Raw genomic sequence first — 26969 nt, 5'->3', positions numbered from 1 at the left:
ATGTGGTTTTTGCTTTATATTCTATTAATATGGAGTATTCCATTAATTGGTATTTGAATGTTATGCTGACTTTGCATTCCTGGGATGAATCCCACTTGGTCATGGTATATAACTCTTTTTACAAGTCGCTAGATTTGGTCTATTAGTTATTGTTGAAATGTTTGTACCTATTTTTATTAGAGAAATTAGTCTGTTGTTTTCTTATAATATCTTTGATTTTGGTATTAGGTAGGGTTGTACTGGCCTCATTTGAATGAGTTGGGAAGATTTCCCTTCTCTTCTATTTTTGGGAAGAGTTTTTGAACTATCGATATTAACTCTTTAAAAGTTTGGTGGAATTCCCTAGTGAAGCCATCGGTTCTAGGGTTTTTCTTTGTGGAAAATTTTTTGATTATGACTTTTAATCTCCTTACTTGTTATAAGTCTATTCGAATTTCCTATTTCTTTTTGAGTCAGTTTTGATAGTTTATGTCTTTATAGGAATTTGTCCATTTAATCTTCTATTTTCAGATCTATCTATTATAATTCTAGACACAGATGGTAACAAATATTTGAAAACTAAAGAATTCTGATCTATCTTAAATAAGGAGCCAAAGATTTGCTTTTTTAAGGTTAAGTACTCTAGAAGAATCTAATGTCACTTTGATAATAAGGGATTTGTGGGCTAAATTTTCAAGAAAGTATACAAAGTAGAAATAGAAAATGTACCTAAATGTTATGTCAGAAGAGGAAGATTATAAAATGGTCAAAGATAGGCCATGGGTTTATGAGTTCAAAGTGAAACCAGTCTGTAAACGAATAAAACATTTTTTTTCTGGAATAAATATAAAACTTTAAAAAAATATTTACTGATGGTATCCCAAGGAAATGAGATTCTAGACTGAAACTTTTTCTGAGGTCTGGGAAATTCCTGTTCATTGAATTAGTTTTTTATTCTCCTCTCTCTTTGGCTATAGAAAAATAAAAAAAAAAAAAAAAAAAAAAAACATGAGTTATAAAGTAATCCCTCATCAAAATCCAAATTGATAGCAATAATGTTAATAATAATCCATTTTATATCAAAAAGAAAGCTCAAAATAATTGAAATGAAAATAAATATTTAAAATGAGGAAAACTTTTCATACTTTTCCCTCATCCATTTAGGCAAATTATTTTACCCTCACATATATGTATGTTGGTTCTTTGGAGGGTACCTCACTGTTTCTTTGAAATCTCTCTCTCTATTTTATACATTGCTAATATAAACAACCAGCTTATGACTGCTCTCTGAAAATTCTAGGTGATATCACAGTCTTTTATTGTTTTAGTTTCTAGTACATTTATGTTAAAATTTTTTTTGGAATGCTTCAGAGGAAGGGTCACCATTTAATTTATTTTACCTTTTGTATCTGTAATATAATAAAGAACTGTCTATATTCCACATAGCTTTTTCATTTCATTTTTATGACAGTTCTCCTGTGGGTAGATATTGTTTTCCTCATTTTAAAATTAAAGAAACTGATACTCAGGTTCAACAACTTGACTTTCATTACAGAAAGAGCAGAGTTAGAATTTGAAGCCAGGTCTCTCCAACACTAAAGTCCTTTCTTTCCAATATTCACCCTCCTCCTCTTATAGATCTTGTCTAATCGCGGTGCCATTTTCTCTCTGTACACCCCTTCACTAAACATTTTCTTCATGTGGTCTGACAGCATTGGTTGAATTAAAAATCTGTGTGCCTCTGGGTTAGGATAACTCGGCCTATGCAATTGTTTAGGTCATGTAGCACATCGTTTCCTCCATTGTAGCAAGATAAGAAGAGCCAGAGGAGCTCTGCTTTCCATACCTTATATTACCCTGGAGACAATTGGCAGTCAGGAGAGGGGCAGCTGCCACGCTCTTCAGATATTTCTCTATTTATAAAGTTCAAAGAGACGCTGGATAACAATAACTAAGAGGTAAGCCTGTCCTTGACCAACCCACCCAACAACAGGAAGAATGGCTGAAAAAGGTAAGATTTAAGGCACCAAACTTTCTTGGAAAAAAAGACCCAGGCTCCCTGGTTTATTTTATGTTTCCCAGTATTTGGCGTTTCTCAATAATTCTGAAGAATATGGTATTTCTGCTAATGGTGCATTAACAATATATGTTATTGTGACCACAAAAGGTGGCATTAGATGTACAATTTATGGACCATTCTACACATTATGAGTAGTTTTAAAAGGATCACACAAAAGAGCTGGGTTTATTCATGCTTGTTTTGAAAGATGAGTTAGAAGTCAGTTATTCTCCAGTGTTGTACTAGATTTGAGGTATTAGATTTGAGGTATTGTAGCATGCGAGACCAGAATTAAGGACACTCGAATTCTGTGTCAGATCTGCTAATGGCCATATGGGTTTGGCAAAGTCCCTCAATTTCTCTGAGACTGTTTTCTGACTCTAAAATGAAAATGAATAAAATGAGCTTAGTCGTCTCTAATGTGCTTTACATCTGAATTTCTTTGTTTCCCAGTTTTAAAATGATTTTTATATTTAAGAAAAATTATTGACTCTAATGTGACAAAATGGGCTGAATATATACTGTTTCCAAGAAACAGTTTTTAAGTGCTTACAGGAATTGCTTTTAATCCTGACAACAATCTCATGAGATACACAGAATTGTCATCGTTCCCGTTTTACAGATAAAGAAACTGAAGCAGAGCAAAAATTTGCAACTTGCCTGCACCACACACTAGAAAGAAGTAGCACCAGGTTTTGAACTGGGACAATCTTGTTCCAGAGCGCAGTACCCGTAAGAATACTTCCAGGTGTCACTACTTGGGCATGCTCAGGACTAACAGAGAAAAAAGCATTTTGAAATGACTCTTTGTATTTAAAAAGACGTTTTGTGCTTATTTATGCTATTAATATAAGAGGCATATGCAAAGTATGTTGTGTTCCTATACGTTCATATTTCAAATCAATGCTAATATTTTGGTAAAACAGTATTAGTGTTAAAAGAACACAAATGCAGATGTGCTTTGAGTGTTAAAATGTACAATTGTGTTGTTTTACAAGCAATAATAACGAGATCTATGTGTATTTTAAGGCTTTACATGTAAAATTTAGAATTGTGTTAAAATATGCTTGTATAAAATATAAGTGCTCAATCACAATGTCAATAATAATTTTTAAGTTCTTTGAAATTGGGAAAAATACTAAACACGTATATAAACAGTTCAAAAAAAATCACTGTCATGTACTTCCACCATACTGGCACCTTAATTCATAAAAAGGCTTTCATCCAAATGAGAGTAAAGGGTATATTGTAATGTTTGCTTTATCCTTAAAGCAATACGACGTGGCAGGTAAAGGGAAGTTTTTTCTTTTAGCGATTAACGCTTTGTTCAAGGTCACAGTGAGACTGAGAAACAAGGAAAGCTCAATGAATTTGTGAGAGTTAAAGAAAGACTCCAACATTTTTAGAAAATAGATTTAAACTATTAAAATTCATTTTAACTTCAGAAATTTTGCTTTTATGACAGTGTCTTCTAACTTTAAGTTTATTGTTTCCAGATGATTTTATTTTAGTAGCATTAAAAAATACTTCCACATTTTGAAGTGATGAAAATTGTGATAAAATGATATTACGAGGACTATGCCTTCTCTTTGTTAGCTAATAGCATAAGATCTATTTGTGCTTTTCAATTAAGAATATATCTCAGACCTTAACATGGGGGCATTAATTCTATACAATGTCTTTCTGAGCTGTTTTGAATCCTTTTGTGTGATGTGTGTGTGTTTGAAAGAATAAGATTGAGATGCAGTGAATATTTTTAAAAGATACTTTTACAAAGTGCTTTTTACAGGTAAGGATACAAATAGGAGACACCGGAGGTATCAGTGTGCTAGTGTGTGTGTGTGTGTGTGTGTGTGTGTGTGTGTGTGTGTGTGTGTGTGTGCGCGCGTGCGCGCGCGTTGGATCAATGTTGGTTGCTATACCCAACAAGTTAAAAAAAAAATAGGACGTCTTTTCTCTAGTCAAGAATGATTATATAAAATATAATGCCTTCTTTTTTACTATGATATTTAAAATTAAAGTTAGCTATCTTTAAAGTTAGTTATCAATGCCAAGAACAATTCCCAACACCTTTCCTTATGCTGTGATAATTATTTAGTTTAGTAGGAATTACGTCAGAGTCATTTTTAATTGTTTCTATATAAACAGCTGCTCTCTGTGTCATTGAACATTCATGAATGGGTACTGTCTACACTAAACACACACACACGCGCGCTAGTTAGAGTTTACAAAGCCTTGGCACATAAGTAAGATCATTAGATCCTCCTAACTGCTCCAGGAGAAGATACCCCAGGTTTAATTATTCACATTTTATAAACAGGAAAGTTCAAGCTCAGAATTGCCCAGAGTCACGTAACTATAAAAGGAAGACCTGTGGTTTGAACACAGGTCACTCTTCAAAACACCGGCTGAGTCATATGTATAGTTCGTGGAAAAGAAAATAATAATTATGCATGAGTATTACTTGAGAGTGTATTTTTCCCCTTGATATTAACAGACTCTTCTTATTTTCTGGACTCAGAAAATTTAATGCCAAAATGACCTATCAAATCTGTTTTCTTTTGTTTATTTTTAAACAGAGTCTACATCATCACACCTTCTGGTCCCTGTTCTTCTCTTGGTTGGCTGGATTGTGGGCTGCATCATTATGGTTTATGTTGTCTTCTCTTAGAAAGGTGAAGTTTTCAGTAATTGAATATGTTTATTCATAAAAAACATACATTAGTCCAGAAATAATCTTTCATGTTTTACTAATGAAGCATTTCACCATGCAGGCAAGAAGACTTCAGACTGACATCATTTAGAAGAATTAAGAAATGCTTGAACAGGACAGATTCTTAAATATTTCTCATGTAAATTAATATTTGACATCACTTTATAAACTTGGATTTGTAAACTGGTACTTTGGTGTGTATAAGAATCTCTTTAGGAAGTTGTTTAAAATTCTGGGTACAAAGAAGTACTGTAAGATATTATAGATGAATTTCTCTATAACCTGGGAATAGGAAAAATGTTTTTAATTATGACTAAAAATGTGTAAACAATAGGGAAAAAGTTTGGTAAATTAAATTACATTAAAAAATTTTGCCCCCCCCCACCATAGAAATACATGAGCTACAGATAAGAAAAGAGAGTTTACAGAAAACAAAATATAAATGTAAACTTGACCCTTAACCTCTTGCTCATAACAAGAGAACTATAATTAAAACTGTACTGAAGAACAATTTCTCACCTCTAAGATGGGAGAAAATGAAGACATTTGACAATATTTGTGTTGGTAAGGCTGTGGTGAAATAAGCACTCTCATGCACTATTCTTAGGAATTCAAAATGATACATCATGTTTTAGGGGTGTTTTGCAATCTGTATCTACAAAAATTATATACGTATTTAACTTCTGACCCAGCTATCCCTCTTCTAATGATATTGCAATTCCTACAGATACTCTGGTAAAAACACAAAATGGCATATGCACAGTTCTATTCATTATGGCATAATTTGTCAGAGAAAAACCTAGAAACAAGTCAAATTTCCCGTAATAGGGTACTGACTGAATCAGCTGTGGTCTGTCTACACAGTGTGGTTTTATGTGGCTGTAATAAGAATGAAGGGGGCCTTTGTATACTGATGTGAAGTCATCTCCAGGTCAAAGTGTTGAGTAAAAAAAGCCAGGTACAGAACAATGTGTGCTACTTTTTGCATAAGAACAGAGAGGCTATACCATTGCACACACATACTCGTTTATGTTAAAATATTAAAGCGGGAGCCACAAATGGAAGCTAGATACTTCTGAGTGTGCCCTGTTTTATAGTTTTCAATACCTTATAAATTAAAAAGACAACAGAAGAAAAAGAGCAAGCCACTCCCCCCAATTTAAAACAAATTGAAACAAATAAACCTGAGTATATCAAGTTGGTGTCATAACTCACAGAGAAAAATTATTTCAAATGACTTTAAAACACAGTATTTTTGACTCTACATCTCTCATGGGATGAAAATTTTAACCATACTCATTAGTCTTTTTGTTAGCAATATTGGTATTGTTAGTTTGAAATTCATATCATCAGCAAAAAGAAGTGAAGTAAATACCTGATAATCTCGAATTCTAATTACAAACAACAGTATGAACTCATGATTTTGTGGCATTTTCTTGTTCCAGAAAGTAAGGAAGCTGCGAAGGCTACTATGGGCAAAGGTGTGATCATCTGAACATCAAAAATAATAAGGGCTACAAAGGAATAAATACATCGAAAATATAAATACCCATGAATCCATAATAATAAAAAAATAAAAATGAACAAATAAAATCCTTATTGTTACATTTGGAGGTTGCTAAGGAAGCAATTTATTATTGCCAAATTCGACTAAAAAAAAAAATGGAAAGAATTTTTTTTTTTCCTTGAATAAACCACTTCCAGATAACCTGAGAATTTCATTTCTAACAAATGTTCAGGTGGTGTTGATGCTACTGGCTTAGGATCCATATTTTGAGAACCACTGCTCTAGAAGTGCTATTGTCTGAACATTCATGTCCCCCACACCCCCGCCATAATTCATTTGTTGAGCTCTCCAAAGATGATGGTATTAGCAGGGAGGGGAACATTGGGGGGCGATGAGGTCATGAGTGTGGAGCACTCATCAATGAGATCGGTGCGCTTATAAAAGAGACCCCAGAGAGCCATTCCACCTGGTGAGGATACAGGAAGGCTGAAGCCTGGAAGGGGCGTCCCACTGGAGTCTGACCACAGGCACCCCGATCCTGGGCTTACAGCCTCCAGAACCATGAGCAACGAATAGTTACTGTTTATCAGCCACCCAGCCTGGTATTTTATTAGAGCAGCCTGAATGAACTAAGATAAGAAGGGACCGATATCTTCTTCATAACTACAGTATCCTTTTCTGTTCAATTAATTTTTTTTTATAGAAACTAATTTCCTTATCAAAAAAATTAGAGAAAGCCTTGGCTTTATTTGATTTTTTAAAAATCTTATAAACGTGGTTAAACATTTCGAAAAGTCTTTTTGAAAAGTTCTATTTAAAGCAATTTTTACGAAATTTTAACAGAAAATGTCCACAAATCAGTATCAACTATTTTCATCATTGACTTCACTTAATTTTAATTGTCTCCTGACTTGAGGAGAACTAACTCACCTTGAATCAGAGGCCTGCTGGAGTAAGCGCCTGCAGGCTTGAGAAAGCTGATTGTCAATTTTTCAGGAATTTTGTGTTCGTTGACGCCTCACTGGTAGCTGGCCATAGTGGTAGGGTCTATAGCATGGAAATCAACAAGTCTCACGAATCAGAGCGTCTTCCCCCTGGAAGCCTGTTCCTCACTTACCAGCACACTCCTCACCTAAACCCTCTTGATTGGCCTGATCGTAGGCTTTTTAGGGCTTCAAGACCGCCTACTTCTTTTTTTTCCTTCTAATCTGTTTGAGTTCATTAAAAAGATGGTCTTTCCTTTCATTTGACCTTTATTCTGTGCTGCAGACTTTAATGAGAAACCCATGAAAGCTATAGATTATTCTGGAAACACGCATTCACACAGAAATCAGCGACTGAGTTTTTCTCTCGCTTCTTTCTGCAGCCGCCATTGTGGCAACACCTGTCAGCTTCCTTGCTTCTGTAAACTTCGGGGTCCTGGCCTTTAGGAAGAGTTAGAAAAGAAGATTGTGGCCGCCTATGTCTTACGTTTATCGGAACAACTTCCTTTAGTCTGGAGCATTTTTCTCCGCGTGTGCTGATCCTTTTCTTGAGCTCCTCGAAGCTACGGGACACCTCATTTCTTGTTCAAATGTGTGCTCAGAAGCTTCTTGGAACACAAAAAGCTTCAGTGTTCCTATAAATCTTTACATTCTACTTTTGACAAAGACTTCCTTATTTTAAAAGCTCAATATTCTTTTCTCCAGCACTTTAAAACAGACTGGAATGTTGTTTTTAAGCAGCAATAGAAATGAACTTTCCTATAATAAGTACTTTAATTCCATGTTTCTACATCCAACCTGATCATTTTCTCAGAGAACAAAGAAAGCTCAGTGCAGTGAAAGAACAAAAGTTGGGGAAGTCAGATTGTTTAATCCTAACTTGGGAGTCCTTTGAGTAGCCAATTAATCTCTCTAACCTTAGTTTTCTCAAATTATCAAAGACAAATAATAATATTTCCATGTGCAGACGGCAGTGTTTCCTAAACCTACCTGATCTGAATCAATTGAGTCATTTATTTTAAATACAGATTCTCAAGCTCTTTCTCTGGAGAGGGCATTTCAGTAGGTCTGGAGAAGGCCTATTAAAAATTCTCCAGGTGATGTTTATTATCACAAAAGTTTGGAAAACACACTTACAATGCATGCGTATGTGTAGGCGAAACACAGACACCGTGATAAATATAGACACCGATCCATGACGGCTTTGATTGGTATGCCCCAACTACTTTCCTGTTTATTGCTGCACAAAAAATTAGCACTTTATTATATTTGTTATATGACATTATAGTATATTTTAATTATACAAATATAATAATACATAATATTATTTGACCACTAATATTTTCATATATGTGAGCTTTATTTTCCCCATTAAAATTCAAGTTCTTTATGGGTGAATCCAATTTCTCATCTTTCTGTTTTGTAGAATGTAGTCCAGAATAGACAACTAATAAATATATATCAAATGGGTGATTGTTTCCCCTTGCCGTATTCTTGAATACACAATGCTGATGTTCTAACTTTGATCTTTAAAGATGTCACTGGAACAATTTTAGCTGGATTGGAATTCTTGAAGAAGTGATTAGTAACCTGTGAACAATTGGTTTAGGAGGTAATCGCGTATAGATTTCACAAGACACAGAATCTTATTTGTTTTTCAGTTTCCAAAATCTTCGGCTGACATTCTATCAAAGTGCAGATATAATTATTTGAGATTATAATAAGGTAACTGTTTCTTAAATTTTTTTTTATTGCTTAATGCTCAGCAACACAACAGTCTCACTTTATGCCCCTTCTCCATCCTAAGAGGCATACTGTGTTAGGGCTGAGAAATATTACTTTCGCTAAATTTTGGATTAGGACATAAAATATAAAAACCTTTTGAAGAAGCTTTTTATTGCTCTTTGAGCCTGGGAAAAGTGACATATTCCAATGAGATTTGAAATGTCTACGGAAAATCCTCATGAAGTACCAACCCTAGTAGAGCTAAAATTCCCTAGAGGATAGGGACCTAGCAAAGACATCTATGTTCATAAGCAGAAGTAACGTTTTCAAGTAAGATCTATCTATAGGTCTTGTAATAAAAGAATTTCTCTTTTGTGTGGAAATTATTTCCTATTCGTATGTGCTCAAAACCCTTATTTTTCTTGCTATTTCTTCAACATCCCTTTCCCCCTTTTCTTTTTTAGACAAGCAGAAGAGTTTCCCTTAAAAAAATAAATGTACATTAGCCTCAGATTTGTTTAGAGGAAAGAAAAGAACCCTATAAGCAAAGGAAGAATATTTTAAGTTGGTAATTTCCCAGAGAATGAGATGGTTGAATGTTTTACTTATTCAACTCTCTTTCTAAAGTGATTTCTTGGTTTCAAAAGTAAGATAGGTTTGCAATTTGTATTAAATTATCTGAACAAATTATGAGTGGGGAGAGAGCTGAAGTTTTTTTGGGGGAAAGTTGAGGAATATTTCAGGGTTTAAGACTTTGGTCATTACCCTAGATTTAAGTCCATTTTCAGTCATTTTCTTGGGCTGGGTGCACTTATAAATTCAAAAGCTAAAATGACACAAATATATATATCTGGCAAAGGTCTTTTTTGGAACTTAGGCTTGTGAATATTAAAGGAAATAGGATATTGATTGGAGTCTTGATGCTGAATGAAACAGGTTCATGGAGAAACCATTTTGAGTTATATAGGTTATCTGCTCTGAAAATTGGTCCAGAAATGAAGAGAAAATAGAAGTAGATTTTTAGTGGTTTGCATACTGATGTGCTCACAGCCACTAAACTGGCACTTTATGTACATTTTCTCTCATTCCTGTATTCTGAAGGAATGCGTCCATACTCAGGATAGGACGCATTTTAAATTAGAAAATGTAATCCCTTAGTATAACAAACATGGCAATTTCATCCGGATGTTGTGGACATCGGGCATATTTCTCACATTTTGTGCTAAAGGTAGAGACTCGCCTTTGAGCCTGACAGTGGACGGCTAGGTTGCTTTGGAGTCAAAGTACGGTTGCCTCTTTGAGCGTGTGAACAGATTCATCCAATTTCGTTTTTCCCTTTGCTTTCTGTTCTTGTCTTTTTATTAACCTTCTCTGTCATGGTATATATCACCAACATGTCTTTTCTGGTCTCAGTAGCCTGTGTGGAGTAATGGAATCACTTTACTATCAGGAATTCAGAGTTTCCTGGTTTTTGACTCCCTCCTGATGAGGACAGGAGGCTCTCACATGGGCTTATACATATGTCTGCTCCTTCTTAATAAATATCACTTGTCCTCTGCAGGACCCAGCAGTTTCTCCCAGTCACTGTGGAAGGATCCCCGTTTCTCCTCATGTCTCCCATCGGAGCCCTCGTCAGACCTGTATAAGGGTCTGCGGTCAAGTTGCTGTTCGTGGAGTTCTACAGCAGACTGTGCTTTAATGTGCCTCAGAGCTCAATTCAATAGTTCTTCCCATTTTTATTCTCAGCTTAACCTCTCTCTCCCTAGGACCCAGACATCCATCTAGGGCAGGGCCACATAGTCTAAGTGGCACCTGCCACACTGAATTCACTATCACTGTGTCAAGTTCCACAAGCCTGGCACCTTCTTTGACAAAGATGAGTTCTCCTGGGAAGCTACTAGGGTTTACGCGGCGGGTGTTCATTTATTTGCCCCATCAGGACACCAAACATGCTGAGAACTGTTTGGGTCTCACTGCTACTCAAGTAATGTATCTGGATTCTCAGAGTCCTTTGATACAAGTAAGTGGCATCAGAAATAATTTAAAACAAAACACTAGTCTCAACCCTCCAGAATGATTTCAAAATCAGTGGGTTGGTCAATAGTTTGCAGATCACTGTTTTAGAATTAAGTGTTTTCAGACATCACGATCTTGTTAAGAGCTTCTTTGACATACCTCCTCCACCCTGCCTCATACCTCCAAACACACACACACACACACACACACACACACACACACACACACACACACACGAGTTCTTCGTTTTTCCTAAGTGAGAACTTTTCCCTTTTGCATTCTTTTTTTAGATGGTAAGTCTTTTCAATGTAAGATGGGTAACAATGTAGAATTCACTAGACACGACAGGAAAATGTCCCATGGATATATGATGTTGAATGGTGAATAAATGCCTGAACATTATCTTTAACAACCTCATGCGATATATCAAGTGTGTGAAGCTCTTAGTGCAGTGTGTAGCACTTAGTAAATGCTCAACTAACGTAAGAGATTATTTTAGTCATTATTACTATCACAACTCTCCTCATTATTTCTTACATATTTCCTTATTTATTCTATCCAACAACTCTGTGCAGTAGATATCATCATCAGCTCCATGTTGAAGATATAGAAACCGGAGTACAGAGAAGCTAAGACTTGTTCGTGAATATATAGTTCATGATTGATTTGACCAGGACTTGGTCCCGTGTCCTCTGATTCCAAATGACAGGATTTCTTTTCAACTATACCATAAGATTCACCACATTTCAGGGGAAGGAAATCTTTAACCTATCTAAAAGGATTGGCAACTACATTTGTTTCTTTTTGGCAATACTTTATTTTCATGCTTCCTGGTCTCCACAATTAAATCCTGCAGAAAGACCTTCATTATTACCTTTCTTTAACCTTTTGGTTTTCCATTATTTCAGTCCCATTCTATGCATTGTTGTCAAGATCTTAGGTTTCTAATAGTCCTTAACCTAAAGGGGTCTTCACACCATAGAACTTAAGGTTCTAAACCAGATATATTTGGGCCACCTTTCATGTCTAGCTCTTAGCCAGTTTTTCACATTCTGTTCCAGAAAAGAACTACTCTTGGCCCTAACACACTCTACCCTCTTTCCCAACACATGAATTGAGACAACTATCTACTTCCAACTTCTCAATTTTGGCTCAATGTGAGCCTCCTTAAAGAGCAAAGTGATGTGAAACTTCAAGCCTTTCTTTATATCTGCAGATATGGAGTGAGCATTTAGGGTTTTCACGCTGTAAATACTGTACAAAGATATTCACACGATTCACATGTAAAACGATAATCCCCAGATGTCAAGTGTTTTTAGGTGCTTGCATAGTTCTCACTAATAACAATAACATGTGAGGAAGACCCTACCATTAAATGATGTGTATGTATAAAAGCCCTCTTTTCCCTAAAAATTTCAAACAATATAGAGGAAAGTAGAAAGCTTAGATTCCTTTCACCTGTTTTCAATTCTCCTCCCTGCCTCAGTGGTAACCACCATTAACAACTTTGTGAGTATCAGTCAAGTCATTTTAAGGCATTTACAAAACAATTTGCATGTTAGAGTTGTGAGAATGCTTTCTTATACTACATTACTTCACTTGATTCTAATGGAAGTTCAGTGTACCCAGATGTGTAAAATGAGGCCTATCAAAATCTCACAGGTGGTCACCAGCTCGGCAGGACTTACTTTCTTAACCGAGGGCTCCGAAGCATGTGCCAGGTATTGTTGTGAGCATTGCACATGTGTTAGCTCATTTAATCTTTGTGACGGCCCCCGTAACTAGATGGGATTATCATGCCTGTGTAAAGACGAGGAAACAGGTTCAGAGAGGTTAAGTAACAAGCTTTAGTCATAGTTTGTCAATGTCAGAACTTGAACTCAGGCAGTGTCCTTGTGAGCCTGGAGCTAGATCGCCATGCTATGTTGTAAAGTGTTCAGCTGTAATTCCATCGTGCAGGGTGTGTGTTTAAGCCTGATGGTAAGGGAGAGAACACTATAATCTTACAATAAATAATTTAGATCTTATGCTGTTGCCCATATCTATATTGCTTACATTTTTATATCCCATTACACTATATCGTCATGTGGGTAAAACGCTCCGAACAGCTGTGCTCGGTGTGAGATTCTCGACAATCCTCTTCCTCCTCTCCTTACACTTCTTCATCTTCTAAATAAGGCTGAGGCTGATTTTACTACCAGTTTTGATTGCGTGTCCACTGAAGGTGCAAGACAGTTAAAATGATGTGGGGGCTTGGACAGTCTGGCTAGGGTTTTGTGTGGAACATGTCTCTAGAAAGTGAGGATTTAAAAATGTTTCCAGTTCAGAGATTTTGTTTCACAGTCCTGGGATTCAGATACAATGCAGAAATACTCACAAAAGTGAATTCTTTTTTTTTTTTTTTTAAAGTCCACAAATTATTTATACTACACAGGTCTTTGGTCTGGTAAGTAAGACTTTTTTTTTAAAAAATCCACATCTACACAAATTCGCCTAAGAGAAATAAATAAATAAATAAATAAATCGATGGACATTTCAGTGGTGACTCTCATCCAGAAATTCAAAGAGGTTTAAAAACTAGCAGCAGCAGTGACAACTCATTAACCTTTATAAATTTATGGCCACAGATAGTGACGAGAAAAACTTCTGAGGGAAAAAAAGGTGTATGTTATGTAAACATGCCAGGTGAGAGAATGAAAGGCAGTCAAAGCAGAAAGCACGGGTTTGTGGAACAATATCTCTGAAGAGAGCAGACCCAAGGTCAAGTGTGGGCAGAGCTTAATGTTAACACTTTTAAACTGTATCTGAGTTTTCTTTGATATCACTTTAAGACATTTAGCTACTGAGAAGCATTTAATACTCATCCCCTGAAATAAGTTTGCTTAATGGTCATCAACTGGAATTTCTGTTTTAAAGAGAAGGCCATCTCCCAGGTAGTGGAAGCATTAGTGCCCTTCTGATCATCTTAGCCTAAGAAAAGAGTAAAGGGAGAGTCTTGACTCAATGCTTGGCCCTAAAAAACTTTTGTGATTCCTCTGCTCCTAGGATAGATGGTGCATGACAGCTTATAGGAGAAGGATTTGCAGAATGATGAGAACATCAAGGCTCAGTAATCATCGATCATGTTGCAGTCATGTTGCATAATTTCTGACAAAACTGCTCGGAGTTCATTGTGCTGTGTTTTTGTTTGTTTGTTTGTTTGTTTGTTTTTTAATGTCTGGCCCCCTCCATTATTTGATAAAATGTTGTAACAAAAGTTTGGGTTTTTTTTTTCCTAGCAAGGAAAAATGTTTTTTGTTTGTTTGTTTGTGTTGTTTTTGCTTTTTACAACCAGACCAAAGACCTATGTAGTATAAAATGTTTTTGCAAATAAGTGTCCGAAACCACATTGGCAGTTGGTGCTTTCTAGTTACAGGCTGGTTTCTCTCAAGTCAGTGTACTTTGTATTTCCAAAGCCTACCTGTAAAGCACCTTTCTAACCCATCTCTTTTCACCCCTCCAAATCTTATTTCATTGTTGTTCCCACTAAGTTCTATCTGAAGGATTTTAATAATTTAGTAAAGAAAATAAAGTTTGTGTGGGTGTAGGGTTCTGTGTGCGTAACCTGAAAAATAAATTTGACAAAGAATTTCTCTTCCTTTTAAAACTATTTCAAGTCTCTGGGTATTTCTTACTCCACTAGTTCTCAAAATTTGGTCCCTAGACAAGTTGCATCAGCATCACCTGGAAACCTGTTAGGAATGCAAATACTTGAACTTGAACTTCAGCTCTGTGAAATCAGAAACTTTGGGGGAAAACAGCAATTGATGTTTTAAGAAGTCCTCTAGGTGATTCTGATGTTCATGTGTTCATGTCTGGGAATTACTATCTCCAAGCCATCTCTATTACTTTTTTCTAAAATATCATCTCGGCTTGGCCATGTGTCAATAAAAAATCTGTCATGGTCTGTTTCTTGAAATCACTGGCTTTCTTTTTAAAGTAAAGACTACAGAACAGTTTTTGCTCTCTTTCTGAGTCTGGCTCTAATTTACTTGTGGTGAACACTGTGTTAGTACATTTATTGATAATTCATGAGTCACACAGGCGAGAGATGCAAAATCAACGCAGGAAAATAGAGAATAGTGTCAACTGTGTGAACAAACGGAAAGTTTGCTCCTTTCTGCTCAAATCCATTAAAATTCATATTAATAGAATATTATGCGGTAAAACAGAACATGTCTGTCTACAACATTTGTTTTACACACTGTAGTCAATAAGACTTAAAAAATCTATTTAAAGTCTATTCTCAAAAAAAGGATTTGTAAATAGTGACCCTGATTCTGATTGCTGTCAAAATTGCATATATATATATGTGTGCATATACATACATACATACATATATATACATATATGTGTGTATATATATACATACACATATATATACATACACACACACACACACACACACACATATATATATATAAACTTTAGTGAATAAAATGTATAGTAGTAAAATTCTTTGAGTTAGACTTTAGGAACTCCAAGTAGGGTTTGTAATAAGATTGAAAAACTTACACAGGCTTTGAGATCTTTCTACAATGACTTAACTTTAGTTCCTCATCTGATTTCATTTAGCGTTAAGAAATATATGCAAGAGCAAATCTAAGACAGCTGCCACTTGAAAAGAAATCAAAGCATGGAGAGGCAGAGGAACTAGCTTGAGATATACTTTTTTGATCTAAGATCACCACTATACAGGACTCTTGGGCTTTTGGATAAAAAGCTATAAGTAAAGCAAGTGTTACTGATTTCCTTTCATCTAATGAAGGTTTAGAAAAGAAAATGACATTTCTGCTTTTCTTTTTATTATTCCAATAGAAGACATTGGCTTTCTGGTTAGCATATATTTCCCCCTCCTCTTCACCTCAAAAATTAAAAAAATAGACATTTATTTATTTTTAGCTTTTGAATATATTTGTTTTGTTGGGCTTCTGCAAACTATACCATAAAGTTAAATAAAATTTAGATATAGGCTGTCTTTTATTATTTTTCTTCAAACAAGATTATCTGTATGTTTTAAAACTCATGTGTTTATGTTCTCATGATGGCAAAATTCTCTATATCCTGGTATTTTCAAACATGAAGTAGATAAAATTCTAAAAGTTTACCTAAGAAGTTGGTCAATTGTAGAGCAGAAAACTGGATCATTTATTTCTGAAGCATATCTTCCTTCCTCTGTTCCTTCTTCCTACTCTTTACTCGCTTCCTTCCTCTGTTCCATGGGTTATAACTCACATACCTCCTAGGCCTCGGTGAAGGAAAGAGTGAAACTGAGCAGGAGAGACTGATGATTTGCAAACCAATGTTCCCTCTGAGGCAAGAAGCAGCTACTCAGCTGGAGTAGAATTTTGGCTTATATGAATTTAATCTTATCAGATTTTATAATTTTTCAAAAAAGCTGAAAATATCTACTTTTAAAATGTGAAAGCTCTGTATTTAAAGTGCTGCCTATTTATATATATATATTTTAAATGGTATGAGGGTCATATCTATGGTTATGTCATCAGAGCTAGCACTTAATCACCCTTTTCTTGCTGGATACAGGGATGATGGGTACAAAATGAAGCTTTTCTCTGAGGTCTTGGGACATGAGACAGTACTCTCTGGGACATCTTTTTCTGGGGTTACTGTCTAGATGCCCACTGGTAGATGACTCTTGCACAGAAGACCTGGTGTGACATTCTCTGCAGAGGCTGAACTCGTATAGCTTAAAGTCTTTAGCAAAGCTTCACACAGGCATTGGATACTATCCAATATATATATGTTTATGGCAGATAGATAGATAGATAGATAGATAGATAGATAGATAGATAGAATAAGAGAAAATAGTTGAAAACCATATATTTGATATAGGCTTAAGATCAAAAATATATAGGGAACTCCTATAACTAGCAAAAAACCTACAAATAACCCAATTAAAAAATGGGCAAAGAAACTAAGTAGACATTTCTCCAAGGAAGATATACAGATGACTCACAGAAATATGAAAAGTTGCTCAACATCACTAATCTCAGGGAAATGCTATCAAAACCACAATTAAATAATTGCTTCGCATCTGTTAGCATAGTTATTATGTTTTCTTTTTTTTTTAAAGGTAAATGTTGATGAGAATGTGGAGAAAATGCAACATTTGTCGTCTATCGATGGGAATATAAACTGGTACATGGACTATGGAAAACAGTATGGAACTGCCTCAAAAAAATTAGAAATAGAACTAGTATACGATCCAGCAGTCCCATTTCTGGGTATATATTCAAAGGAAATAAAATCACTATCTCTAGGAAATATCTGTACTCCTATGTTTATTGCAGTGTTATCACAATAGCCAGGACATAGAAGCAACCTAAAAATCCATGGACAGGTAAATGGATAAAGATGTGGTCTACACATACAACGGAATATTATTCAGTCTTAAAAAAGAAGGAAATCCTGCCTCCCATGACAACATGGATAAACTGGGATACATTATGCTAAGAGAAATAAGTCAGACACAGAGGGACAAATACTGCATGATAACACTCATATGAGGAATCTAAAATAGGTGACTCATAGAAGCAGAGAGTAGAATAATAGTTGCCAGGGGCTGAGGAAAGGGGAATTGGGGAGGAATTAATTAGTCAGAGGGTACAAATTTCAGTTACATAAGGTCAATAAGTCCTAAAGATTTGTTGTACAACGTGGTCCCTATAGTTTACAATACTGTATTGTACTTAAAAAATTGCTGACAGGGTAGATCTTATATTGAGTGTTCTCACCACGCATTAAAAAATAATAATAAAGTCAGAGGAGGTGATGGATATGTTTATGGCATAGATTTTGCTTAAGGTTGTACAGATGTGTACTTATCACTAAACTCATCAAGTTGTATATATTAAATACATACGACTTTTTGTAAGTCAGTCATACTTCTATAAAGTGGTTTAAAAATCATCTGAATCAAATTATTATTATAACTAGTAGTAGTAAACAATGGATCGAAATTATGTAATTATTAGCTTGAATTACTCGAGCCTGCAATGTTCACCTATTTTGACTTACGAAAATGGCAATTTAACATGGTAACATATTATGAATTTTGAAAATAATTATGAAACCTAAAAAATGAAGTTTTATTTAAAGAGAAAAAATATATACATTGACTGGAACAGAAAGAACCTATATGAAAGCTTCTGGGGATTCTGAATCTATTTGAAGATTGTTCCATATTCTAGGGATCAAAGTTGTCAGGCTAAAGTCAATTTAACAAAGATTTATTGTGCATCTTCCATGTGCCACAGTTCTAGGAACTTGGAATATATCAGTGGATAAATGTCTTTTTAATTAAAAATTCCCGCTCTCATGGAAGGCAATTTACATTGTAAAGGGGAGAAACACACTATTTGGGTTTCATCAGTTTCTACTGGTGTCCATTTTCTGCTCCAGGATCTAGTCCAGTGTACCCCAGTGACCCCAGCTGTCACATCTGAATCTCCTCTGACATGTGAAAGTTTCTCAGTTTTGTCTTGTGTTTCATGATCTTGCTACTTTTGAGGAATACTAGTCAGGCATTTTGTAGACTCTCTATTAACTCGAATCTCTCTGATATTTTCTCATAATTGCACTAAAATTATAGATTTGTGGGATGAACAACACCACAGAAATGATGGACCTTTCTCATCATATCCTACCAGTGGGTACATAAGAGCAACATGGCTTGTCCGCAGTGATGCAACTGTGATCACTTGGTCGAGGTGATGTCATCTGGATTTCTCCAATGTGAAGTTGCTATTTCCCTCTTTACATGTACTATTCCTTAGGAGCAAGTCACTAAGTCCGGCCTGCACTTAAGGGGTGAGAAATTAAGCTTCACCTCTTAGAGGGAGGAATATAAAAAAATTTGTGGACATATGATAAGATTGCTACAGTAATTAATAAACATTTTGGGAGAGATACTTCGAAGCTACACCAATACCCTATTTCTTCTTAAAGTTCAGCATCAATCTTTGTGGATCTTGCCTGTAGAAATTATTTTTGTGGTGTTTTAATGCTGAATTTGTACCTTCCTCATTTTCCCACATTTATTAATTGGATTTTTTATTTTGTAAGGCGGATTTGTCTTTTCTCACCATTCAGGGGTATAGATCAACAAAGTCAAAAGAGTTGCTGATTACAAAATGAGTCATGATATCAGTCCATTGATTAGAGATGTAAATGTAATTTCCTTTTAAATCATCCCATGGGTTCAATTTAGCAGTATTTGACTATGATAATCACATGAGTTTCTGTAGGTACTTTTCTATTTAATTTAGCAGCTATCATTGGACTATGGGGGAATCAACATGAATACAGACTGCTAACAGATAAAGCTTAGGTAGAATTTTACTCAACTGGCATTTTAAGGCTCCTAAAATTACTAAGTCAGATAGTAGTTGATGGGTTCCTTATAAGCCCAAGGGGATGTCAAATACCTTCCAGAGGGGTGTGTGTGTGTGTGTGTGTGTGTATGTGTGTGTGTGTGTGAAATAAGTCATGTCAGTGCATCTAACAGGAAATTCTGCCATATTGGGCAAAAGTGAATAGTACCTTTCCAGGTTTGTTTTTCTTGAGCCCAATTATACCAACACTTAAGAATATAAGAATTTCTATACCATCTGGCAGCCCAATACTCCCATTTCAGAAAGGTGAAAAGACAGTGCCATGGGAACTGGTGAACAGGTTTTCAAATAGAATGAAGCTTTAATAAATCTCTGTGAGGCATTAAGTTGCATCTCTTTTTGTTTAATTTAGAGGTTACGATTCATGATTCAAGCTAAATATGTTGTTAATGATACATTAAAGGCCTATAGACATTGCTTTGGTATATGGAATACTCACTTTCTGCTTTACATCAAACAATGTATATGAGAAAATGATGAAGACAATTCTCTTCGAATAAGTTAATATATGTGTAAGGCCATGGCTATCTGCCTTTCAAAAATGTGGGCCAATGCTGTGTTAGTTTGCAAATGTATAAAAATGAAGAGGCAACCATCAGTTCTGTGCTATGCTGCAGATCTGTTAAGATGTGACCTTGGGATTTCTACTGTTACTTTAATGAGCTGGTTGAGTGAGTAAAACTGCATGGGGCTTTATTTAAGAATCTATTTTTTATTTGTTGCCCATATTTCCAGCTTGCATTAACTAGGTCGATAAAATAAACCAGTAGACCAAATAGAATAACTACGGATTCAAATGAAGTTCTGATGCAGAATTTTAATGATTTAGTTTTATGAAATGTTAGTAATTGTTGCATGGCAAAAAGGGCTTCATGGTCAAATAAACTGGGAAAAGCTGAATTTAGTAAAGTTGAACAGATTTCTTCACTGTAAGTTTATTCAGATTTTTTTTTTTATGATAATACAAGTTTTGAATTTTTAAGAAAGGGATGTGTGTGTGTGTGTGTGTGTGTGTGTGTGTATACATGTATATATATATATACATATATGTATCATTGGAGAAAGATGAATACCTCAGGTCCGGCACCTGATTGAGTCATTAGCTGTCTGCGTGATTTTATTCTTGTTACTTAGCCTTTCTGGACCTTATTTTCTTCCTCTGTTACATTAAGAGACTGAACTAGAATGACTTTTCAGGTTTTTTGCAGCTCTAAGACCTAGGTCTTTGTTTTGTGGAAGGATATCATTAACCTTGTAGATATCAACCACAAAATGTATACTAAGTATCATTGGCTTTTCTTAATGATACACTATGGACCTTCAAAGGATGAATTTATCTAAGTCCTTCTTTCAGCTGTAAATCATTATTTTAGAATAACAAATGCTTACTGAGCTTACTTTTTCCACTACTTGGCACAAAACAATTCATGTACTTTGGTGTTTTCTAGTTCTTATTTCTAGGATTGGGGTAAGTCTGTGCCAAGAAGTTGTCTTAAAGCATCTCTCATCTGAATTTAAACATCTGAGGATCCTTGGGCCTTCCCTAAGTCACCTTGAAATCAGTTCCCTTTGGCTCCCTAGATCAGTCAATGTCTCACCTTAGTTAAGTCTTTCCAAATAATTTGCCTTCCCAGTTCTGCGGAACCGACTGAACAATGTCATTCTCTTTGAGGTCCAAGGCCGAAATAGCACATGGCCTCAAACAGACATAGGCTGTGGTCCCCTCAGTGTGGACCAGTAGCTCAGTCACTTGTGCTACAATATGAGGTCCTCCGTTAGAACACAATAGTATTATTTTCCGGGGTGATAAATGTTTGTTTTGTTGTCATTCTAATGGTGAAGCCACAAGATGGCATTCTTTTTTGTGCATTTTTCTCTTTTGCTTAACCGTCTTCTGGGACATAAGTATCTTTGAGGAATTCTTCATTCTTTGTAGTTTATGAGAATAACTAAAGATGAAATAAGTTGATATTTTCTTGCAAATATCAACTGAAATGGATGACCCATTGTAGTTGAGAAGAAAAGTAACTATAAAACAATGTTTTAGGTATTTATAGAAATTGCCTCAAAAATAAAATTCAGAAGAATGTCACACCAACAAACAAACAAACAAACAAAAACCCCTCAACTTTCTTAAGAAGAAAAAATAGAGAAATTGTTGAAAAAGATTCTCCATAATGTTGTATGTTTGGTAAAACTTAACATTTTTAAGAAAAATGGGATGAATAAAACAAAGGTATTGATTTTCTTCCTTTGGAAAAAAACATGTATATATTTATGGTTTTGAGAGTACCGGTTTGTGGTAGACCAAGGAACATGGATGTTTAGCAGATGACTGTGATATAGCTGCAAACATCCTGCTTCCTTCTAAGTGGGAGCCAAGAATATGGTCTAGTTTATGGCTTCTGGTTCCTTCTTTTCTATACTCACCCCACCCATCCCCTATCCTAAGGAAAACAACAATGCATATAATCAAAAGCAAATATTTCTTCTGCTGTTGTTTGCTGGGTCAATTCATAATAATTAAAAAAGAATTGTGAGTTGTAATTAAATAAAAGGGAAAATTATATTAATAAAATGCTTTTCTTCTGCATTTCTCACACACTGATTAAATTGTCTGGGCCGATATGTGGGGTAATCATGACTTTCAAGCCTTCTCAGAATAGCCTGCCTATGTTCTCCTTTGTCCTAGAACAATGTCCTAAACTCCTGGCATGCCAGCATGCTGTTTCATTAGGAAAGCATGCTTGGCTTCTCATAGGAGTGAATGTAATGAGTCTCCTCCTGGGAGTACCGACCCCCAAGAGTGTTCTGGAAATGGGTAACTTGTGGCCAGATCTAAGTGATGTGGCATTTCTGGGAACCAATCCATTATTCTTTGTCTCTGTGTAATATTCAGCCACGTGTAGTTTCCTTGTATACTCTTCTCAATATCTCTTCCTCGATTTGTGCACAGAACAGCTATCTTGGGCTTTCTTTTTGGTTAACAAGTTGAATAGGCTGTAGTAAGGTGGATAGGTGGGCAAGTTCCAAGAGACCTTAGAGGTAGGGCTAACTTGTGGTAAAACTGTGAAGTGGTTGAATAGGGGAAGAGTAGGAGGAGCAGGACTTATTTTCAGTTCCTTTTTAGAATTGCCGCCTGCTACTTTCTTCAAATCTCTCTCCTTCTCTCTCTCTCTCTCTCTCTCTCTCTCTCTCTCACACACACACACACACACACTCACTTGATTTCTCACTCTATCTTTGCCTCTCTATGACCTTTTTTGAATCCCATTTTTGTCGTCTACTGACAATCAGTCCTTCCTAAGATTTTATTTTTCCTCTCTGATATCCACTGATAATTATAAAGAGTATGCCCCCTTTCTGTGTTATTTGCATCTTATATAGGACTCAAAACCGAAAGCCTAAAGAATTCTATCAAAGCAGAGAAAAAAGATTATAGTAGAAGAACTATTAGTATAAGACTTTGTACTTTGTGATAAGAGGCCTAGATTTGGTAAGACAAAGAATCATCATTAATAGCAAATCATTGCAGATCAAAGTGACAGTCACACAAATTTGCTGCAATAAATTTTACTTAGAATTTTGTCAATACTACTTTTGTCTGGAAACATTAGGTAGGTATAGATAACAGTCTTAAAAAAATCCTACTCTTCTTTCCTCCAATATATATAAATGCTTTTTGTCTTCAAATTTGCTCTTGTTACTTCAAAACAAGCATCGTATTTAGAGAGCATTTAGATAGGAGAGCTTTAAAGAATTACCAATTGGTGATGGACCTGTTCTCACTTTTCAGACCCTTAACTGTCTTCCAAGACTAAGTTCTGGCTCAGATCTTTGGCTTGTTAGCCAAGGATGTTTAGTAAGATTCTATGTTATGTCTGCTAACCAAAGTAACTGGTTTCATGATCCCAAACATGTTAAAACAGGTTCCCACTGCAAGAGGGGAGCCAGCGGTCCTCCGTGGCATCCCTCTGTCACTGCAGTGAGCTGTTCACAGGGAACAGGCCGTGCCTGGGTCATCACATAATCAGCGTTTCTCCCATGGCCACAGTCCAAAGGACACTGTGCCTCTCTCCACAGAGAGTCTGGAAAGGATCCAGAGAGAGGCAAATGCAAGGTCAAGGGATTAGGGAGACTTCCAGAGAAGATGGGTTAAGAATGAGGTCCAGAAAGACCAGGGCTACAAGGGGATGTGAAGGAGCGTGTAACGGTTGCCAGGTAAAGAGAAGTTTGTGTATTAAATTCCTGAATGGAGAACAGAGAGGCTGTTTCCTGAAATCTTAAGGAGGTCATTTTAAGGTAAGTTAAAGAGATAGCATGAGGCTTCATCTCCACTCTATATGCTGATGAGCCTCCGCAGAGTTATGGTGGCATCTGAAAAGATGTAGCTGTTCCCTTTAGAAGTTAGTCATTTCAAATTGGAATTAGAGACCATGCAAGCAGTTTAAGACTATATGGCATAAGATAATTGAGACCCTGGCATTTAAGACTCCACACTATTTCCAGATAGAGAAACATGGCCTTTTGGCAGGTAAAGCTCGTGCTCATGAGCTGATAAAAACGATCGCAGTGCAGGCTCAGTTGCCTCCCCAGGTGACAGGAACAGCTGTTGCAAAATCCCAGACCTCGATTCCTGCCAGACCACAGGCTACTGAGCCCAGAAAACAAAATCATGACTCATGATCAACATTCACTGTCCCTGAGGTGGAAACTGTGACTCATGCACACGCACACTTGTGCTCACACGCACGCACGTACACACACAGTGCTGTGGCTACTTGGACTCAGTTACCTGCTGTCCATGCCCTGGTGAGGAGGCTACCCCGCCTGTTCTTGACAGGATCCAGGGATGTTTGGAAACCCTCTCCTTTCTCAACACTGGAAAAAATCTGGGTGCCTTGGTCCCGTAAGGAGAGTGCATGCTCTAAAATAACCTGATTTAACCTCCTTTTATTCCTTCTTTGCCTGATTGTCCTGGGACCGTATTTAGGGAAGATGCACATTTTGAGTGTGCTTTTTTCCTTAAGAGGAAGTTGGGAATCTTTCTGAATCTCTTTTTCTGATCCCATTGTTATGTGGCAGCCTTCAGAATCCTATGACTATGATCAGAAAAGTGGATTCCTTCCAGCTCTCTGATTCTCTGCTTGAGACTTGGGAAGATAAGGCCCAATTTCTGGACCTGACTGTTGAGATTAGGGTCCTGAAAATTGTAGAAAATTTTAGAAATTCAGACTAGTCAGTGTTAAATATTAGAACTATTCAAACTAGAACTTGGGACGGATGTAGGTTCAAATACTTTCCATGTCCAGGCAGGTTCCATGGATAAGAGAAACAGACTGTGAGTCTGATTGGTGGTATAGACAGGAATTGGTGAGCTCCTGGGACCAGGTCTTGTGTAAAGGGAAGGAGGAAGCTGCAGTTCAGCACCAGCTGATCGTTGCCATGTGAGGAGGTGGCCAAGTTTGCTAGCTAGCTCTTCCACTTTACTTCAGGAGAAGCCAGAAATCCAACTTAGTAAATGACATTCCTGAGTTTTAAGTATCAGCCACTCATTCAAGTTGTAAAAAATAAAAAAAAATAAAAAAACAATAACCAGATCACTCTGTCGTTCCAATGAAACATATCTACAGATGACAACATGAGCTACCAATTTTTGACCTATGGTACAGGAAAACATTACAGTATAAGTATTTTTATTAATGCTTTAAAAATGGGAGTTTCTAAAACTGCACTCCTACCAGCTGAGAAGAGTGAACACCTACTTACACCCACCTCCAAGGTTCTGAAGATACAGCATGTTGCCACTGAAAGGGTAAATATTCTTTGAGGATTCTTTTTTTGTTGTTCCTTAAAAATCCATGCTAAGTTTGCATTTTTGTCTATAATACATTTGTGTTTACTTTATATAAAATTTCATTCTGGATTGCTTACTTTTGTGCCTAGTATATAACAGATCTTCAACAAATATTTGTATAAAGTAAATGATGAGAGTACAGTTGTTACTTCTGGAGGACACACCCTGTTGGTTCTGTTAGTTCTGTTGCTTTCTGTACTCCAGTGTGAGGAACGAATTCTAGGCTATAAAGTAACATGGTCACTCGGTTAGTAGGCTAGGGAGTTGGCGACATTGCATCTTCAGGCAGCGTTACACTACCTGGAGCTACTTACCAAATTCAAACCATGAAAGATTTCAGTGCGGTCCTGGGATTGTTACTCTCATCATTTGAGTTCATTTCAGTTCCCAGCCTCCCTTGTCTCCTTATACCATTCCCCCTATCCATTTATGAAGCACTCACTATCTTCCAGAGAAGGAGGTGAAGAAATACATGGACACATCATAATTCAACATGAAAAGTGAAATCAGAGGTGCAGTGGTGGAATCTGGGGCCTTGGATATGTCAAGGTTATGCTCTCTGACCTACACATTCCTTTCTTTTCTCTTTGGGGATTCAGTCTTACCAACATTACCCTTGTTTTAATTATCTATTACTGCATAAACTTTGTGGTATGAAACAACAACATAAAGTTATTATTCCCCAGCTCAGGATGTCTTATATATCTCAATCTCCCTTTCTATTTCTGAACCTCTCATGCATGTGGGGTCTCTGACTCTCTCATGTATGCGGTTTTCCCATACATATGTATGCATTAAATTTGGTTATCTTCTCTTGAAAATAAACATTATTATTACTTCTGGCTCTGTGAGCTGACTGGTCTAAGTTAGGTTGTTTTTGCTCAAGGCCTGTGCTTTTGCAATCACTTAGTGACTAAGTCTGGAGTCATCTCAAAGGCCCCCTCGACAATGACTGTGACTAGAGTCATTTCAAAACCTTTCTCACATATGTGTCTGATAATTGATAGTCACCGTGGCAGAAACCTTGGTGGGGACCTATGTGTTACCTCTCCACTTGGCTTGGGCTTCCTTAAACTATGGCTGCTTGATAGTAAGGTCAAACATCTCAAGAGAAAAAGAGAACAGGTGGAGGCTATATTGCTGTTTCCCACTTAGCTTCAGAAATCCAATAATTTTGCTTCTGCTGTATTCTCTTAGTCAAGGCAGTCACAAAGGCCTGCCTTCTTTTAAGGGAACAGGACATAGAACCACCTCTTGATGGGAAGACTATCCAAGAATTTACAGACACGTTTTAAAACCACTAAAATTTCAGTCCTCTTGTTGTGATGATCTGAAGTGTCTTCAGAAAGAAATGTGGCAGCAGCTTCTTCATCATCACGATTAAATTCTCTTGCTGACGATCCCTTCCTCCTAGCTTAGCAGAGCTATGGAGATTGTCTTAGAAATGAAAGTTTGGAAGGAACCTGATCCTAGTCCCATAACTGGACTACACACGTAAATCATTGAAATCATAGAGTGTTTGTTTGAAGCTACAGTAAAAACGGTAAAGCTTCCTTGAGCATCTAGTAACATAAATATTTGAGAAGAGAAAATGATTTAACTCACAGGACTTTTGAAATATTAGTTTTACATTAAAACAAATTGTAGCCTGACTTTTAAAAAATAAAAATAATGCTC

The 26969-nt window shown here is 36.3% G+C and overlaps 1 protein-coding gene across 8 annotated transcripts in view; it reads left to right on the top strand.

The window, feature by feature from the left end:
- Positions 1-1747: 1747 nt before the first annotated feature.
- The window catches only part of STRIT1 (small transmembrane regulator of ion transport 1), a 36634-nt gene continuing 11412 nt past the window's right edge, over positions 1748-26969 (top strand). For 3 of the 8 annotated variants that reach the window (XR_004950547.1, XR_004950548.1, XM_036219623.1), the window contains exons 1-2: positions 1749-1990; positions 4618-4713. Coding sequence is in view for 5 of the 8 variants with exons in the window: in XM_036219623.1 (XP_036075516.1) it covers positions 1978-1990; positions 4618-4709 (105 nt within the window). In the remaining 3 variants the exon portion in view is untranslated. The other 5 variants (XR_004950546.1, XM_036219624.1, XM_036219622.1 and 2 more) reach the window with 5 other exon arrangements.

Source organism: Rousettus aegyptiacus, unplaced genomic scaffold (assembly GCF_014176215.1).
Source record: "Rousettus aegyptiacus isolate mRouAeg1 unplaced genomic scaffold, mRouAeg1.p scaffold_m13_p_4, whole genome shotgun sequence".
NCBI classification, from domain to species: domain Eukaryota; kingdom Metazoa; phylum Chordata; class Mammalia; order Chiroptera; family Pteropodidae; genus Rousettus; species Rousettus aegyptiacus.
The sequence above is the reverse complement of the archived record's forward strand: the minus strand, read 5'-3'. Positions and strand labels throughout refer to the sequence as shown.